The sequence below is a fragment of the Pelophylax lessonae genome (genome assembly GCF_965119305.1).
Source record: "Pelophylax lessonae genome assembly, chromosome: 1".
NCBI lineage: Eukaryota > Metazoa > Chordata > Amphibia > Anura > Ranidae > Pelophylax > Pelophylax lessonae.
In genome coordinates this window covers 269,608,444-269,627,634 of record NC_138768.1, presented here as the reverse complement: position 1 = coordinate 269,627,634, position 19,191 = coordinate 269,608,444, and the positions used below count along the sequence as shown (strand labels likewise).

The following is a 19,191-nucleotide window of genomic DNA, read 5'->3' as shown; positions in this document are numbered from 1 at the left end:
TGATTTGGACCAGTGCACAAAGCAAGGTCCAAAAAGGCATGGGTGAGCAAGTTTGGGGTAGAGTAACTTGACTGGCCTGCACAGGGTCCTGACCTCATCCTGATAGAACACCTTTGGGATAAGTTAGTGCGGAGACTTTGAGCCAGGCCTTTTCGTCCAACATCAGTGCCTGACCTCACAAATGTGCTTCTGGAAGAATGGTCAAACATTCTCATAGACACACTCCTAAACCCTGTGGACAGTCTTCCCAGAAGATTTGAATCAGTTATAGCTGCAAAGGGTGGGCCAACTCAATATTGAACCCTACAAACTAAGACAGGGATGCCACTGAAGTTCACATGCTTGTAAAGTCAGGCATCCCACCAATACTTTTGGTAATATAGTGTACATAAAACTCAATGACAAGTGACCAAGAATCCAAGGTTTTAATGATAAAATTGATTCATAGCATCCTTCTGTGAATCAATCTGATATGACTGAATGCGTATGCTGAAACCAGTCATTTCAAAATGTAAAATCACAGTATTCAGATGCAATTAGCAACAATTGGCTATTTAAAAGAAAGCCACATCCATGGTGTACTAAAAGGTCCCATTCATACCAGAGTGTTTTGTAGCCTGAAGCTCAAAGCTGCAAAACCGTCAACAAACAAAATTGCATCTAGTGGCTGTTTACATATGAGCAGCCAGACACCTGTAGCTTGATGCCTGATCCTCCAAAAGCTCCATGAGCTATTTTGAGACAGAATTTGGCATTTTTTGGCCCCATAGACTTGGAAAAAGAATGCCTGTAAATGAACAAACTGAGCATTTTGCACTTTTTTAAAGGTGTATCTCAGGTGCTTTTTTATCCTGTAAGAACTGATCTCTTCCTCACAATGCTTTTCACTGGCTAAAACAAAAACACCTGAAGCTTAAACAAATAAAGAAACCTGGAAAAAAAACACTTTTAGGCTCGATTTCCACTAGTGCGACTTGCGGTGCGACTTGACACATGTCAAGTCGCACAGCAAGTCAAAACCCATTGTTTTCAATGGGGCCCGTTTCCACTGCCGCGGCTTCAGTTGCGGCGACTAGATCGTGCACTACTTTTGAGCCGTCTTCAGTGCGACTTCCCTCTATATATGAGGGACAAATTTCACTGAAGCCGCAGTTTACTTTCGCTACGAAGTCGTGCTAGAAGTAGCACGACTTCGTAGCCGCACTAGTGGAAACCGAGCCTTAGAATGCTTGTATATGAATTCAAAAATGCTCAAATGACACATGAAAAAGCCTGAAAATCACTTTGGCCAGGTTGGATTGCAGGTGAAAGGTCTTCTTCCTATGATATATGACTTAGCTGTGAAAAAAAGGTGTTCTCAAACGTTTACATTTAAGCCCCGGGTTCACATTTGTGCGATCACTGAGATCGCATGTAATGCGGAGCACACTGCTCCTAAATTACATGCGATCTCATGTGCGGTGCAAATTTCAGCCATACACTTTGTATGGCTGAATTCGCACCGCATCCGCACTAAACACGCACCTAAACCTTTTTTTTATCCGCAGCACACTAGTGCGATCCGATTCTGTGCGAACTTGCAGATCGCACTGCGATATGCGATCGCAGCTGGGGGTGTCGTTAACTTTTAATTGACACCCCCTGCATATCGCATATGGCAGTGTGAACTGCCAGGGGTGCAGATGCAATGAGGGATCACGCTGCATATTCGCAGCGTTCCCGCATCGCTCAAATAAAGAAAATTGTTACCAACAGAATTTTTTACCAAAATGTCAACAAAGCTATACAAAGGCAAATAACAATGGCCGTATAATTTAAAAGAAAAAAAAAAACAGACACACACACAGACACACACAGTAATTAATGCAACTCTATATTCATTATACATCATAGTGCAGCACAACTGCAGGAGAAAACATACTAGTGTGAACAGAGGACATAAATTTAACTGTATCAAAAATGCAGTTTATGGGGCTAATTTAATATAGGCAATTGGCTGTTCACTTTGCAAAGGAATTTTAAGGTAAAGCTCTGCTGACTTCCATCATCCAATCATGTGCAATTTAAAAACACATAAGGAACGCATAGAGCTGAGTATTATTTGCAACGTAAAGTGGTTCTAAAGCCTAAAAATCTTTTCCTCAATGCATTCCTTGCATTAACCACTTGCCGACCGCCGCACGAACATATACTGCGGCGGTCAGCCCCTCACAGGCAGAGTGACGTATCGGTACGTCACTAGCCTAGGAGGGTCTGGGGAGCGAGCGCGCGCCACCGGCGGCGCGCTCCCGCTCCCGCGCGGTCACGCACCCCCCCCCGCGCGTGTGACCGGCGGACCCGATGTCTGCCGGTCACTCTGCGATCGTCGGGGGAGAGGGAGAAAGGCAGGCAGCTTGTGTAAACAAGCTGCCTGTCAGTTCTCCCTGTGTAGAGACACTGATCATACGGTTCTACTATGTAGAACCGTTGATCAGTGTAACTACACCTCAAGCTACAGCCAATCACAGTTAGAATCACGCCCCTAGGGACACACACAGCCCCTCCCTCTCAAATAAAGTTAACCCCTTCAATGCCAGTGTATTTTTACAGTAACAGTGCATATATATAGCACTGATTACTGTAGAAATGTCACTGGTAACCCCAAAAGTGTCAAAAATGTCAGTCAAGGGTCCGATCTGTCCGCCGCAATGTCGCAGTACCGCAAAAAAATCGCAGATCGCCGCCATTAAAAAAAAACAACAAAAATGACAAAAATCTTTCCCTTTGTTAGTAAACGCGATAACTTTTGCGCAAACCAATCAAAATACGCTTTTTGCTATTTTTTTACCAAACATATGTAGCATAAAACAAATTGGCCAAAAATGTTAAAAAATTTAGATTTTTACTTTTTTTTTTGGGGAATTTCATATAAAAAAATGTGAAAAATATTGCTATTTTTGCAAAATTGACGCTCTTTTTTTGTTTATAGCGCGTGATCAAAAAATCGCACAGGTGATCAAATACCACCAAAAGAAAGCTCTGTTTGTGGGAAAAAAAGGACGTCAAATTTGTTTAGGTACAGCGTCGCACGACCGCGCATTTGTCCGTTAAAGTCACGCAGTGCCGAATCGCAAAATACCCCCTGGTCTTTTAGCAGCCAAATCCTCCGGGGCTTAAGTGGTTAAGGTAAAAATGTTTAGGCATCAGCATCCCTCCCTCACCTTACAATCCCCCCCCACCCCCACTTTTACTTACCTGAGCCCTTCATTCCATCCAGTGCTGTGCACATCTGCAGGTTCCCATGAGGGCACTGGACAGAGAGGAGGAGCCAGGAGCGCCAGCAGGGCATCCAAGAAGAAGAGGGTCACGGATGCTCTGTGCAATTTCAATACTGGTAGGTTTACAATAAACTGTGTTTAGGTGACAGTGAGATGTAAAGGTTGATGGACAATGATGTACATAGCCATTATTCTCCATGGCTAGACCACTCATACATGAATTATCAAAGAAATGCCAAAGCACTGGGGACCAAAACAATACAAGCCACAAGGTCAAGGTCTGTAGTGATGTTACACAACATGATAAAAGGTGTGGGGTGAGGGGGTTTTTTTTTAACGACTTGTCGACCACCCGCCGCAGATATACTGCGGCAGGCTGGCTCGGCTGTGCGAACCGCCATACCTGGGGCCGTGCTAGTGGCGCCGCCACTGGCGCACACCTGCCCCCACTAGGCAGCAATAATCCTGATCAGTCGCAGGTCGCAGTCCCGCTAAAAATCGCAGATCGCCGCCATTACTAGTAAAAAAAAAATAATAATAATAAAAATGACAAATCTTTTCCCTAGTTTGTAGATGCGATAATATTTGCGCAAACCAATCAAAATACGCTTAATGGGATTTTTTACCAAAAATATGTAGCAGAATACAAATTGGCCTATAAGGATGAAAAAAAATGATTTTTAAATAATTTTTTTTGGGAATGTTACATAGTAGAAAGTGATTGTTTTTTTTGTTTTGTTTTTCAGAATTGTCGCTTTTTTTGTTTATAGTGCAAAAAAATATCAAATACCACCAAAATAAAGCTCTATTTGCGGGTAAAAAGGACATCAATTTTATTTAGGTACAGCGTCACACGATCGCGCAACTGTCTGTTAAAGTAACGCAGTGCTGAATCGCAAAAAATGGCCTGGTCATTAACCACTTGCCGACCACCGCACGCCGATCTACGTCGGCGGTCAGCCCCTCACAGGCAAAGTGACGTAGGGCTACGTCACTAGCTTGTGAGGGTCTAGGGAGCGAGCGCGCGCCGCCGGAGGCCCCCTTACGGACCCCCCCACCCGATGTCCGCCGGCCACTCTGCGATCGGCGGGGGAGAGGGAGAAAGTCAGGCAGCTTGTGTAAACAAGCTGCCTGTCATTCTCCCCTCTGTATGAGAGCTGATCATATGGATCTACTATGTAGATCCGTTGATCACTCTGCATACAGCTGAAGCCACAGCCAATCACAGTAAGAATCACGCCCCTAGGGACACACACAGCCCCTCCCTTTCAAATAAAGTTAACCCCTTCACTACCAGTGTATTTTTACAGTAACAGTGCATATATATAGCACTGATTACTGTAGAAATGTCACTGGTACCCCCAAAAGTGTCAAAAATGTCAGTCAAGGGTCCGATCTGTCCGCCGCAATGTCGCAGTACCGCAAAAAAAATCGCAGATCGCCGCCATTACGCGTTAAAAAAAAAACAACAAAAATGACAAAAATCTTTCCCTTAGTCAGTAAACGCAATAACTTTTGCGCAAACCAATCAAAATACGTTTTTTGCGATTTTTTTTACCAAACATAGGTAGCATAAAACAAATTGGCCGAAAATGTTAAAAAATTTTGATTTTTACATTTTTTTGGGGGGGAATTTCATATAAAAAAAAGGGGAAAATATTGCTATTTTTGCAAAATTGACGCTCTTTTTTTGTTTATAGCGCGTGATCAAAAAATCGCACAGGTGATCAAATACCGCCAAAAGAAAGCTCTGTTTGTGGGAAAAAAAGGACGCCAAATTAGTTTAGGTACAGCGTCGCACGACCGCGCAATTGTTCGTTAAAGTCACGCAGTGCCGAATTGCAAAATACCCCCTGGTCGTTTAGCAGCCAAATCCTCCGGGGCTTAAGTGGTTAAGGGGCAAATCCTTTCCGGTCCAGAAGTGGTTAAAACATACAGTTATTGTTTAACTGACTTTATAGAATAACTAAAATATTTTGCGGTTTTAGCACTGGACTGTATATATTTGTCTAGTTCTCACTGAATGTGACCAGATGCTTAGATGGTAATTAACAATGTATAAGTAATTTTAAGTATTTTTAAGGCTCCCTATTGGCTCAATACACTTAAGTTCCAGATTTGCTCTAAACTCAGCAAGTATTGAAAGAGTTAGAAAGAAGTCACGTGGCTAAAATACACAAATGTTATTGCAAACAACATACAGTATAGCTTTTAAAAGTATGCCATTATTTTATAATTAACACACAGATATTGTATTGGCAGTCAATATAACTTCAATGTAGCTATAACGTAATGAGTAGAAGAAAACATACCCGAGTAGCAGTCACAGCCATGTATTAAAAGAGATGAATAATGTAGGAGATTTTCTTGACTTAGTAATGTTTTAAGACCATTTATTCCCTCCCAAGTTCACTGGGTAACTTCTGGCTTCTCATTAGCTTCTGAGTATTTTTTTTTTTTCAAAGAACTACAGAAAAATAATTTCTTTAACCATTGGTGATGACTTTGTAAAAGAGAATCTTCACAGCCGTATCTGTAGGAAATGGAAACATGATTGCAATAATAACAGTAGGTTATAATTTACACTTGTGACTGACACTGACTATAGTTATAGTGAAGAGATAGTTTAACCACTTCCTCAACTTTTTACCCAACATGGACCAGAACGATTTTTACATTTTGGCTTATTGATTCAGCATTTACATTATTTGTTATCCTGAAAGGATACTTTTTTTTTTTTTTTTTTGTGAGTCGAGGATGTAGAGAAATGAGGAAATTAAGTGGTATATTCTTTCAAAGATAATTTTATTTTCTGTTTATTCCTCAGGTTTGACCAGTGTTAGTTTTAAAACAACTAGTGTTAATATAGTTAAAAAGGACAATACATTTATTTGATTTGTCTCATTTAAACAACACTTAAATAATGTAATTTCTTAACTTTACAGTCATCTTTGCTTTTTGCACATTGAACACCAGAGTAATGTCAGTGTTGTTTCTTCAGTTGCCACAAGATGTTGCCACCTGGTAGTGTGAATAATGGCAATGGCAACAAGTAGTATAGCAGCTATGCAATATGCCCCCCCCCCCCCCAGTGCTGTATCTTGGCCTAAGCTAACAAGGCCTAGGCCTAGGGCGGCACTTTGCAGGGGGACAGCAAAAAAGCTGCTCCCCGCACGAAAATAATCAGCTTCCTGCTGGCTCCCGCATGAAAAGGGTCCCTGCCGGCTTGCGCTACACTTTTAGTATAGTGCCAGTCTTATGGGGCGAATTGGGCCGGAGGGCAGGATCTGGGAGGCAAATCAGTCTGGCACCCCCATAAAGCGGTCACACTGCTACCTGCCAGTATGATAATACCGGCCGGTCATATCATTCGGACAGACTGCAGGCCACCAACCACACTTAATACACTGGCCCGACTGCTGCCAATGCTTATGAGTGTGGCACTGCAGCCTTATGCACCACCTACCCTCCTCCGTCTCCATGTATGGCAGGTATCATGTCAATAATATAATTTTGTTTCTTTAAACATCCTTGTCCTTGAGCGAGCAGATTGAATTACATCATAAACAATTAAGACTTTTAATTGTATATGATTTTAATAATATTTTGGACTTGCTCACCTCATATGTGCTATCGCTATGTCACAGGGTTAGTAAGATTTCTCCTTTCTTTTAAGATATTTGGACTTGTGTTTGCTGCCACTGATTATTCCACTTATTTGTATAATGACTATGGACTTCCTAGTCATTATACAAATAAGTGAAATAATCCTATGATTGCAATCAGTGGCAGCAAACGCAAGTCCAAATATCTTAAAAGAAAGGAGTAATATTACTAATCCAGTGACATAAGGCTGTACTAATGGGCACTGATGAGACTGCACTGATGGGCACTGATGAGGCTGCACTGATGGGCACTGATGAGGCTGCACTGATGGGCACGGATAGACTGTGGTCGTGGTCTGTGTTTTACAGATGACAGGGCGGGTCATAAACAGGAAGGGGTAAGGCCTTTACAGGAAGGGGTGGGTCATATTTAAATTAGGGGGTGCACAAGTTTAGTCAGGCCTAGGACAGCACAAAACCTAAATACAACACTGCCCCCCCCCCCCATGCCGGAGAGCAACAGCCCAGTCTGTGTGAAGGTTGTAGAGCCAATGTAGACTGGAAGCTTGTATACACATGGGCTTCCTCTTTGAGGGCAAGAATGGGGAGAGGCAAGACCAGTATCATTCCTCATGGGGAGAGATACCAGGTCTTTACCCTACCTGCAGCCATGGTGCAGTTTTCTCCTTTCATCAAATATATCACTCAGAGTTGTTCTCTTGATACCAAGTTCTACTGTAAAATTATTTTGAGTATTGTACAATCTATTTGGATGATGGTGTTATCTCTGAGTTTTACTGAATTAAACATTGACGCTGTTAAGAAGAAATAGTGTAGACTCTAGGTATTCTAGATCGATGGGGGACTACTCCTGGCCATGGCCTTTTCCTAGCGGGATTACAGGATTAAGACTACCAGACAGAGTGGGCTAGATAGAGTTTTTAGAGTGGGATAGAGTTTTAGTTAGGTCAAGATGGGATGTTGGCAGGTGCCCACGCAGAAACTGTGAGAACCATAGTGGGCCCCATGCTGGAAAACCACAGAAGCCTCCTCTAAACCAACACAATATAAGGTTAATGAACACTGCCCCTGGTCCAGTTACATAAAATATTCATATTTAGGAAATGTTCTAGCATAGTGCAAGGGTTATGGAATCAACAGTACATAATTAACTATATGTAATTATACCAATATACAGTTGAGTTATCTGCCTAAAAGGGAATGTATAGTCCTTTTAATTCCTTTTTTAGATAAGCATCAGATCAGCTAGATGCAAGTTTGGCCATGTGAGTTAAAGATCAAGCCATGCATACCTGACCAAAAATTACAAAGGTGAACCAGATTACATTATGTATGTCTTGCTAGGGAAACTGGATCATATTTACAAAATCTCGGCATGTAGAGAGAGGAACAAGCACAACCATGTGCACCACTGCAGAGTCTGCGAATGTAATCAGCAAATATGGCTCACCTACGTACATATATGAATACAATCTACATAGAAACACAAATCTGTCAACGTTAACAGACATTTTTAAGAATACCAACATTAAACTGATCACATTAATTAATATACTGTATTTTCTGGCGTATAAGACTACTTTTGAACCTCAAAAAAATCCCCCAAAAATGGGGGGTCGTCTTATACGCCGAGTATAATATCTCCAAGGTAACCTAAGTATAAGTACTAGCGGTAGATGTAATCTCTCAAGACGCTGGCTGTGTAGGAATCCTGTACCGGTATACCGTATGTATCGTAGCTTCGGCTACATACAGTATACCACGCTGAGCCAATCAGGGAGAGCAATGTATTCTATTATTGAATGCAATGCCTGCTCGGATTGGCGGAGTAACCCTCACTGACTCTGCCAATTGGAGCAGGCTTTGCAGAATACATCGCTCACTGTGATTGGCTCAGCGCGGTACACTGTATGTAGCCGAAGCTACGGTACATATGGTATACCGGTACAGGATTCCCGCACAGCCAGCGTCTTGAGATTACATCTACTGGTAATACTTATACTTAGGGTACCTTGGAGATATTATGAGAGATTACATGTATTACAGTACTAGGGTACCTTGGAGATCTATGAGTAATCTGATGTTTTTCAATGGTGTTGCCTTGCTTCAGGAGCGGGGTAGTCTTATATGGCGAGTATAGCCTAAAACCTATGTTTTAACTTGAAAATTAGGGGGGGTCGTCTTATACGCCCAGTCGTCTTATACCCCAGAAAATACGGTAATAATAAAAAAAAAAGTAAAAACATTAAAGATGCCTTTAAAGCATACAAAAAAGTACAATCAAAATAATCAAAGCTCGGCAGCTTAATTGCACAATAATCCAGCCTGATCTAGAACAGACCAGATCACACCTCTGACACGGGTTTCTTTTTTATTCTGTTAATCTTGGTAAACTTGTGCCAAAGCTTTCATATGCTTGACTGCCTTGAAGCAGCTCATGAAATACATTTTCTGGAAATAGTAGGTTAATAAGAAACTGAAAGGGCTGATGAAATGATGAGGAATATCAATGTAATCTGTCACTGAACTACATGATCACAGGCACTCACATACTATCTGTATTTATTCTTTTTTCTTAAAGGAAATGTATGATCTTTTTCAATTTTAATAAGATATGCATGTAAAGAAGATCATCCTAATACACACAATTTAGATAATATGTCACGGTTTTAAAAACCTTGTAAATATATGTGTATGTACATGAAAGCAGCCATACTTGTTAATTGCATACACGGACCTTGCTTCCTGCAAGACAGTTTTTTTTTTTAACTGTACTTGCTCATATAGCAAATCTATGAGCCAACCAACTCACTGAACTCTGTATGCTCCTTGTGTAGGTGATATCAGGGATATGCAAACTGTGGCCCTCCAGATGTTGCATAACTACAAGTCCCATGAGGCATAGCGAGACTGACAGCCACAAACATGACATCCAAAGTCAGAGGCATGATGGGACTTGCAGTTTTGCAACAGCTGGAGGGCCATAGTTTGGATATCCCTGTGATATGTTATCTTAACAGTTATTAAGCAGGGATGCATAGTAATTGCACATTTTCCTTTAGTGGTTAATTCTTAAAGGTCTATATTAAAAATTATCCCTAGGCAAAACCCTTTGTTTAGTTTTGGACAGAGCAAGGAATGGTGAGGCACCTTTCACACAGGCCAGATCCAGTTTTGCTTAGCAGGGGATCTGTCCACTGATCCCCTGCTAAACTGATCGGAGCAGCCGTATGACAAATCCCTGTCGGCCTTGCTTATGCAGAGCAGACACGGACACAGCCCAATATACTCTGAGCTGGATATAAATGAAGCAGCTGTCTGTTTACACCCGACTGCTCTCCGATCTGATCCAGCCAGCCAGGGTGGAAAGGATCACCTTCCATTTTTTTTTGCCAGATCGGATCCGACCTGGAGGTAGCCAAATGTAAACACACACAAATCGGTTTACGTTCAGCCCTCTATAAAGGAGAATGAAGGATCCGATCGGGTTTAGCTAAAAAATGGACAGCTGGACCCGATCAAACCACTTCTTTCCTGTTGTGCCCTTGGGACAGAAAGTAGAGAGAAATTGATAGAGAGCTATGGGGTATGGACATAAAAAAAGAAAAACTTGGCAGGGGTTTTAACCCTTTGCTCTATCCATACACTTTAACATAAAAACATGCTAGAGCAAGTGTGTAGAAATGTGAAGTCATTTACAAATTACTTTCAAGAAAAAGTTCACTATCTTTATCTTTACTGGCCTCTAAGGACTGCTTGAAAAAGTCAGTTGAAAGAAATAAATATTTTTAAGATATACTGTAAGTCCTTGAGTCTGGCGGAAATGTGTTTGTATTGGGATAATCCATCTCTTGTCTGCAGTAAGAATATAAGAACAGACTGCTTCTAGGCTCGTGGGCCAGTTGTCTAAAATTCTTGTTTATCAGCAAAATAGGTAGACCTTGTAAATGACCTAATGCAGGTCCAAGAACTAATATCTGGCAGATTTTCCCTAGCTTCCTTCACAGGAACAGGAAGTATGACCTGAATAACAAATTACTTTTACACATACATTTAATCTTATTTTTTTCTCCATTTTTCATATTCCAATTTCAAAGTGTACTAAAAGGGTTATTAATTCCTATTGTGATTCATTATATGGGCCACGTAGTTTTGAGTAACTAAATATTTACTTAAACGATTCACAAAAAAAAAAAATCACAATACCCATATGTAAGAATTTAAATATATATATAGCCCATGCAGAGGATTTTATAACACCATAAAATAAAAAAAGAAGTACAAAAATAGCTGAGAGAATAAAATAATATTTACCAATGTTGAGACGTATGCCAAAATCCTTAGATGTCTTCTTTTGCGGTCAACGGTCTATTCAGAAAAAAAAATATCTGGCTGCTTGGCTTTCACCTAACATTATATACTAGGTATATACTGCTCCACCTTTAGGGGCTTAACACTTTACTTTTGCTTGACTAAAAAAAAATAAAAAAAAATCTCTTGGAAAGGATGCTATGCTATGATCTATTTACATATTAAAAAGGGTCATTTCTAAAAGCGTGGAGTAAACATGGCAGCTTCTATCATGCAAATGTCAGCAGTGAATGACCCCTCTCTCTGTATTTAAAATAAAACCTGTAAATTAGACGCATGGAGCGAGAGGCTCTTTTACATTATAACACCTTTATCTGGCTGTCTTGTGAACTGCAAATTCCTTAAAATATGTCTGGTGTCACATACTGAGGGCTTTTTTCTGCCTATACCCCTGCACTTTAGTTTAGCAAATGTATTTCTCTTTCTCATCATAGATTGGTCCTATCTGCAACAGAATCCTCTACACATTGTGATGGCCAAATCTGAAAAAGTTGTTTTGGATAGATAATGACAATCCATAGCATTGGTGTAAAAGAAATGGCTGTTCAAAAGCCCATATCAGACAGAACAGGAAAAGTAAAGGTACAGTGCCTTGCGAAAGTATTCGGCCCCCTTTAAATTTGCGACCTTTTGCCACATTTCAGGCTTCAAACATAAAGATATAAAACTAATTTTTTGTGAAGAATCAACAACAAGTGGGACACAATCATGAAGTGGAACGAAATTTATTGGATATTTCAAACTTCATTAACAAATAAAAAACTGAAAAATTGGGCGTGCAAAATTATTCAGCCCCTTTACTTTCAGTGCAGCAAACTCTCTCCAGAAGTTCAGTGAGGATCTCTGACTGATCCAATGTTGACCTAAATGACAAATGATGATAAATAGAATCCACCTGTGTGTAATCAAGTCTCCGTATAAATGCACCTGCACTGTGATAGTCTCAGAGGTTCATTTAAAGCGCAGAGAGCATCATGAAGAACAAGGAACACACCAGGCAGGTCCGAGATACTGTTGTGGAGAAGTTTAAAGCCGGATTTGGATACAAAAAGATTTCCCAAGCTTTAAACATCCCAAGGAGCACTGTGCAAGCGATAATATTGAAATGGAAGGGGTATCAGACCACTGCAAATCTACGAAGACCTGGCCGTCCCTCTAAACTTTCAGCTCATACAAGGAGAAGACTGATCAGAGATGCAGCCAAGAGGCCCATGATCACTCTGGATGAACTGCAGAGATCTACAGCTGAGGTGGGAGACTCTATCCATAGGACAACAATCAGTCGTATACTGCACAAATCTGGCCTTTATGGAAGAGTGGCAAGAAGAAAGCCATTTCTTAAAGATATCCATAAAAAGTGTAGTTTAAAGTTTGCCACAGGCCACCTGGGAGACACACCAAACATGTGGAAGAAGGTGCTCTGGTCAGATGAAACCAAAATCGAACTTTTTGGCAACAATGCAAAACGTTATGTTTGGCGTAAAAGCAACACAGCTCATCACCCTGAACACACCATCCCCACTGTCAAACATGGTGGTGGCAGCATCATGGTTTGGGCCTGCTTTTCTTCAGCAGGGACAGGGAAGATGGTTAAAATTGATGGGAAGATGGATGGAGCCAAATACAGGACCATTCTGGAAGAAAACCTGATGGAGTCTGCAAAAGCTGTAGATACAAAACAAAGAAAGGGCGCACCAGCCTAGCGCATTATCCTCAGCGAGTTTATTAAATCAAAATAAAAATCAGCTACTCACAAACATTCGTGAAATTCCGGCACATCAATTCCATAAAAGCCACCTCATAGCAGAGGTCCGAAATCTCATTAAAAGCAAAGGGCTGACGCGTTTCGAGGCCGTGCCTCTTCCTCAGAGCCTGGAGACCATGGCCAAATCCGTGGCTTAAATATAGTATGGAAGACCAGGCCTCCACATGACCCTTAGGGATGTGGGAGGAGATATCGCCCAAATGGGCGTGGCTACACAACTAATTGCCCAAAACATTACAGATTTCAATTTGCTAGCCCTATGCAACCACTAACTCTACTGGTATGCTGGCCAATCCACAACTACTTCCCAGCTCATCATAGATTTTTCATCAAAATTATTATACATTTCAAGTGATACATTTTAGACCAGTGCACGACTCAGTCCATACTATACAGGACGTCTCGTCCTCCTCTCGCGGCGATGTACGACCAATCTGGTGCATGATGATTAATATCAGACTGGTGCCCGTGTACATCAAATAATGTATGTATATATATATATAGTTTCTGCAGGCTAGCAATATGTAGGACTAGGCTGGTGCGCCCTTTCTTTGTATCTACAGTGTCTGTTGGACCGCCCCGGTCGTAAGGGGCAGCAAAGCCTAGCCATAATGGATGCCAAGTATTAGCACGAGTTCCGGGATTGAGGCAGCCTGAGGACCAGGTTCTGAGCGCAGGAGTGGGGTGCTGTATAGCACTTATCTTTTTTGGAGTCTGCAAAAGACCTGAGACTGGGAAGGAGATTTGTCTTCCGACAAGACAATGATCCAAAACATAAAGCAAAAATCTACAATGGAATGGTTCACAAATAAACATATCCAGGTGTTAGAATGGCCAAGTCAAAGTCCAGACCTGAATCCAATCGAGAATCTGTGGAAAGAACTGAAAACTGCTGTTCACAAACGCTCTCCATCCAACCTCACTGAGCTCGAGCTGTTTTGCAAGGAGGAATGGGCAAAGATTTCAGTCTCTCGATGTGCAAAACTGATAGAGACATACCCCAAGGGACTTACAGCTGTAATCGCAGCAAAAGGTGGCACTACAAAGTATTAACTTAAGGGGGCTGAAAAATTTTGCACGCCCAATTTCTCAGTTTTTTATTTGTTAAAAAAGTTTGAAATATCCAATACATTTTGTTCCACTTCATGATTGTGTCCCACTTGTTGTTGATTCTTTACAAAAAATTACAGTTTTATATCTTTATGTTTGAAGCTTGAAATGTGGCAAAAGGTTGCAAAGTTCAAGGGGGCCGAATACTTTCGCAAGGCACTGTACATCTTCTCATGCCCTGCTATTTGAGGGGTTACTGCACTTTGTCCCTACTAAATAATAAAAAATTGTCCTTGTGCATCGATTACATGCTAGAGCTTACTATTCATTTCCACTTGCTCCTGTGATGTGATCAGCAACTATGGACCAAATCCAAAGATTTAAATAGCAAAACATCTATTTTTGTGAGTCTGGTTCCACGTCAAAGGCATTAAAAAGCAACAACTATCTCCATAGGGTTGATTTACTAAAACCGGAGAGTGCAAAATCTGGTGCAGGTCTGCATAGAAAGCAACCCTTTTCCAGGTTTTTTTTTTTTTTTGTCAAAGCATAACTGAACAAGCTGAAGTTAGAAGCTGATTGGCTACCATGAACAGCTGCACCAGATATTGCACTCTCCAGTTTTAGTAAGTCAACCTCCATGTTTCTAGATTGTAAGCTCTAACGAGCAGGGCCCTCTAATCCCTCCTGTATTGAATTGTATTGTAACTGTATTGTCTTCCCTCATATTTTAAAGTGCTGCACAAACTGTTGGCGCTATATAAATCCTGTATAATAATAATAATAATGTGTCGTGGGTAAACCCCTTTGCTCTTTTGTTTTTCTTTGCAATGGTACATGCTGCACAAACAGTATATTTTCCAGAAAAAAATGAGAAAATCAAAGGGGAAATATTTTATTTTTTATGAAGTGGTAAGGAAACAACATACTTTTTGCATCTCTTATACTCTGATTTCTGGAAATATGATAGAACATAATTAGAAGGAAGTGCATGTACAATGTTCAGTATCTCACAAAAGTGAGTACACCCCTCACATTTTTGCAAATAATTTATTATATCTTTTCATGTGACAACACTGAAGAAATGATACTTTGCTACAATGTAAAGTAGTAAGTGTATAGCTTGTATAACAGTGTAAATTTGCTGTCCCCTCCAAATAACTCAGCACACAACCATTATTGTCTAAACTGCTGGCAACAAAAGTGAGTACATCCCTAAGTGAAAATGTCCAAATTGGGCCCAAAGTGTCAATATTTTGTCCACCAGTATTTTCCAGCACTGCCTTAAACCTCTTGGGCATGGAGTTCACCAGAGCTTCCCAGGTTTCCACTGGAGTCCTCTTCCACTCCTCCATGACGACATCACTTTGCTGGTGGATGTTAGAGACCTTGCGCTCCTCCACCTTCCATTTGAGGATTCCTCACAGATGCTCAATAGGGTTTAGGTCTGGAGACATGCTTGGCCAGTCAATTCAATTCAATTCAAATTAGCTTTATTGGCAGGACCAAATACATTTTAGCATTGCCAAAGCAGTTGAGTTTGTGATGGGGGGGGGGGTAATATAAAGTGGAATGGGGGGTGAGTCTATGTAAAGTCCTCAGTTTTTCATGTCCCTCTTAGTCTGTGACATGCTGTCACATATTGTGCAGCTATTCGCACCATTGGCTCCTCTTCTCCCAGTAGGATTTGAAGTTTCCTCTTCTCTTCTATAGAATTGAACTCCAGGATGAAAGCGGAGAGTCTCTGGAAGTGAGTGTCCCTCACTGATGAGGACTTAGGGCACTGTAGCAGGAAGTGGTCCTCGTCCTCCAGGACCCCCTGGTCACACTGCTGGCACAATCTTCTCTCCCTGGGCTTGTAGGTCTGTCTGTGCCGTCCTAACTCGATTTCCAGGCTGTGGGCACTCAGTCTGTACAGGCTGAAGGTCTGTCTGTCTTTGCACTCTTGTAGCACCTTCAGGTATGGGGCCAGTTTGTAGTCTCTCTGCAGTGACTGGTAAACAGTTAGTTTCTTGGAGTTTGTTATTTCATTTCTCCATTCTTCAACATATTTTTCTTCTGAATATTTCATTATGTTTTTTATTTGTGATTTTGTCAGGTCAAATTGTTGGGAGTGTGGGATAGGCAAGGTGCTGATGAGTTGTTGCAGGCCGCCAGGCTTGGACAGGTTCTTATTGGTCAGTAGGGCCTTATGATGGTACGAGTCAGGACTGCTTTTTTCTAGATGATCCCAGAATGATAGCGCCCTCTTTTGTACTGCAAGAAGTAAGGAAAATCTGCCCAGCTTGGACTGGCAGGCTCTGTTGGAGGTGCTCCAGTGGACTTGGAGGAGTAGCTTGCAGAATTCCAGATGGAATATTTCTGTTGGGCTGGAGTCCCATTGTGATTGGTCTGGGTAGGGGACGACCCATCACCTTTACCCTCAGCTTCTTTAGCAAGACAGTGGTCATCTTGGAGGTAAATTTGGGGTCGTTATCATTTTGGAATACTGCCCTGCGGCCCAGTTTCTGAAAGGAGGGGATCATGCTCTGCTTCAGAATGTCACAGTACATATTGGCATTCATGGTTCCCTCAGTGAACTGTAGCTCCCCAGTGCCGGCAGCACTCATGTCGCCCCAGACCATGACACTCCCACCACGCTTGACTGTAGGCAATACACACTTGTCTTTGTGCTCCTCACCTGGTTGCCACCACACACGCTTGACAACATCTGAACCAAATAAGTTTATCTTGGTCTCATCAGACCACAGGACATGGTTCCAGTAATCCTTGTCCTTGTCCTCAGCAAACTGTTTGCAGGCTTTCTTGTGCATCATCTTTAGAAGAGGCTTCCTTCTGGGATGACAACCATACAGACCAATTTAAAGCAGTGTGCGGCGTATAGTCTGAGCACTGACAGGCTGACACCCCCACCCCTTCAACCTCTGCAGCAATGCTGGCAGCACTCATACGTCTATTTCCCAAAGACAACCTCTGAATATGACGCTGAGCATGTGCACTCAGCTTCTTTGGTCGACCATGGTGAGGCCTGTTCTGAGTGGAACCTGTCCTGTTAAACCGCTGTATGGTCTTGACCACCGTGCTGCAGCTCAGTTTAAGGGTTTTAGCACTCTTCTTATAGCCTAGGCCATCTTTATGTAGAGCATAAAGGATTTCAGATCCTCAGAGAGTTCCGTGCCATGTTGAACTTCCAGTGACCAGTATGAGCGAGTGAGAGCGATGACACCAAATTTAACACACCTGCTTCCCATTCACACCTGCGACCTTATAACACTAACGAGTCACATGACACAGGGGAGGGAAAATGGCTAATTGGGCCCAATTTGGACATTTTTACTTAGGGGTGTACTCACTTTTGTTGCCAGCGGTTTAGACATTAATGGCTGTGTGTTGAGTTATTTTGAGGGGACAGCAAATTTACACTGTTATACAAGCTGTATCCTCAGTACTTTACATTGTAGCAAAGTGTCATTTCTTCAATGTTGTCACATTAAAAAAATATAATAAAATATTTACAAAAATGTTAGGGGTGTACTCACTTTTGTGAGATACTGTATGTTCACATTTTAATTTGCTCTGGTTATTGTAGAGAGGCAACACTGAGCAGAAATATTAGGAATTTGAAGAAGGGGTATAGACCTAAGTGATGCCCTGTCAGATACATGTCAGATTCTGAAAAAATATAATGCAGGAAGACTTAATCCAGCGGAGGTCTTGCACCTTCCACTTTAATTCCAGTTCAAGTTTCAGTTTAAATGTAGTCAAAGTTAAAGTTTAATATAGCTGCAGAACAAAAGTAGGTGAATATTCCACACCACTACTCCGTAATTTAAAAACGACATTATAATTTGATGCTACCAGGGGAAACACTTTATCTTCCTCATAACATGGTGGATTTGATCTCTGTAGGGGCAATCCAGCCATTTTGCTCTTCATGTGATTTTGTCCTGTGCTTCGTAAACTCCTCTGTAATTTCCAGAAGACTTTTTCCTTTGGTCTCTGGGAGGAAGAATCGAACAAACAAAGCCGTGCTGACACAAACAACCATAAACGGGATAAAACAGAAGTGACCGAGGCCTTGCTGAAATGGAAAGGTAGCAGTCAATCAGCAGAAAAATAACAAAATGTACTGAGAACAATGTGTGAGGGGGGAAGATGCATAGCAGAAAAGTGAGAGGAAGGCTAAGGATCTTTGCAGAGAGAATGCAAAAGATAACCTAGCTAGGTAAAAAGAAGTATGTCCAGACAATACAGAAGCAGTGGTAGAGGTATGCAATTCATAGGATGAACTGTTATAGGTATGTTCAGAGAAAGTCAAAGACAGAAGAAACATGTTTTTTATGGCTAACAACATATGGATTTAAAAACAGATGACTATTCTTGTTCAGCACAAATAACATGAAAATTAAAATGTGAACTTGCTGGGTCCAAGGCTCAGTTATAGCCTTATAACATATAACATAACATCATGGTAATCCCAAAGTGTAAACTCACCAATGTATAGTGGTTACCATAATGATCCTTGCCACTCTAGACAATGTGAAGTCTCTATTTACGATAACCGACATTAGTCCTATCAGTCATGATGTTCATATATCAAAAGCCTAGGTTCGCACTATAAATTGCATAGGAAATGCACCACATTCCTGTGCAATTCACATACGATTCAGTGTAGTGCGATTTAAGTCCGTTCATTTTAAATAGGCTCAAATCTCACCGCATTGCAGAAAATGGCCATTTTGTACCATGCAGTCCAGTGCCTGCAAATGCACTGTGTTTGCAACCTGCATTTGGAGTATCGTTAACATTGCAACAAAACCCAATGCAGATCACAAGGCCAGTGCGATTTGAATGGGGAGCAGGAAATGAGCAAGGATTGTGGATTTCCTGCACCTCATTCTAGTGTGAACCGGGGAAAGTGAAGAAATGTCATCAGCACACCAAATATTCCTCGAAAGGGTCCAAAGTTTTATTTTAGTGGTCATATGCTAAACATACGGCAATGAACCATATGACTACGAAAATAAAACTTTGGACCCTTTTGAGGAATTTTTGGTGTGCTGATGACATTTCTTTACTTTGGTCGTCCACGGCTTCCAGCCTATGGTCATTACAGCTGCCA

The 19,191-nt window shown here is 41.4% G+C and overlaps 1 protein-coding gene across 1 annotated transcript in view; it reads right to left on the bottom strand.

Annotated features, from left to right (window-relative positions):
- Positions 1–19,191, bottom strand: part of LOC309544913 (uncharacterized protein) — a 99,793-nt gene that overhangs the window by 19,622 nt on the left and 60,980 nt on the right. Inside the window, exons 12-13 of the mRNA XM_082243920.1 lie at positions 17,953–18,150; positions 5,570–5,593 (exon numbers count right to left, since the gene is read on the bottom strand). Coding sequence (XP_082100046.1) covers positions 5,570–5,593; positions 17,953–18,150 — 222 coding nt within the window. The remainder of the gene's footprint in view (positions 1–5,569; positions 5,594–17,952; positions 18,151–19,191) is intronic.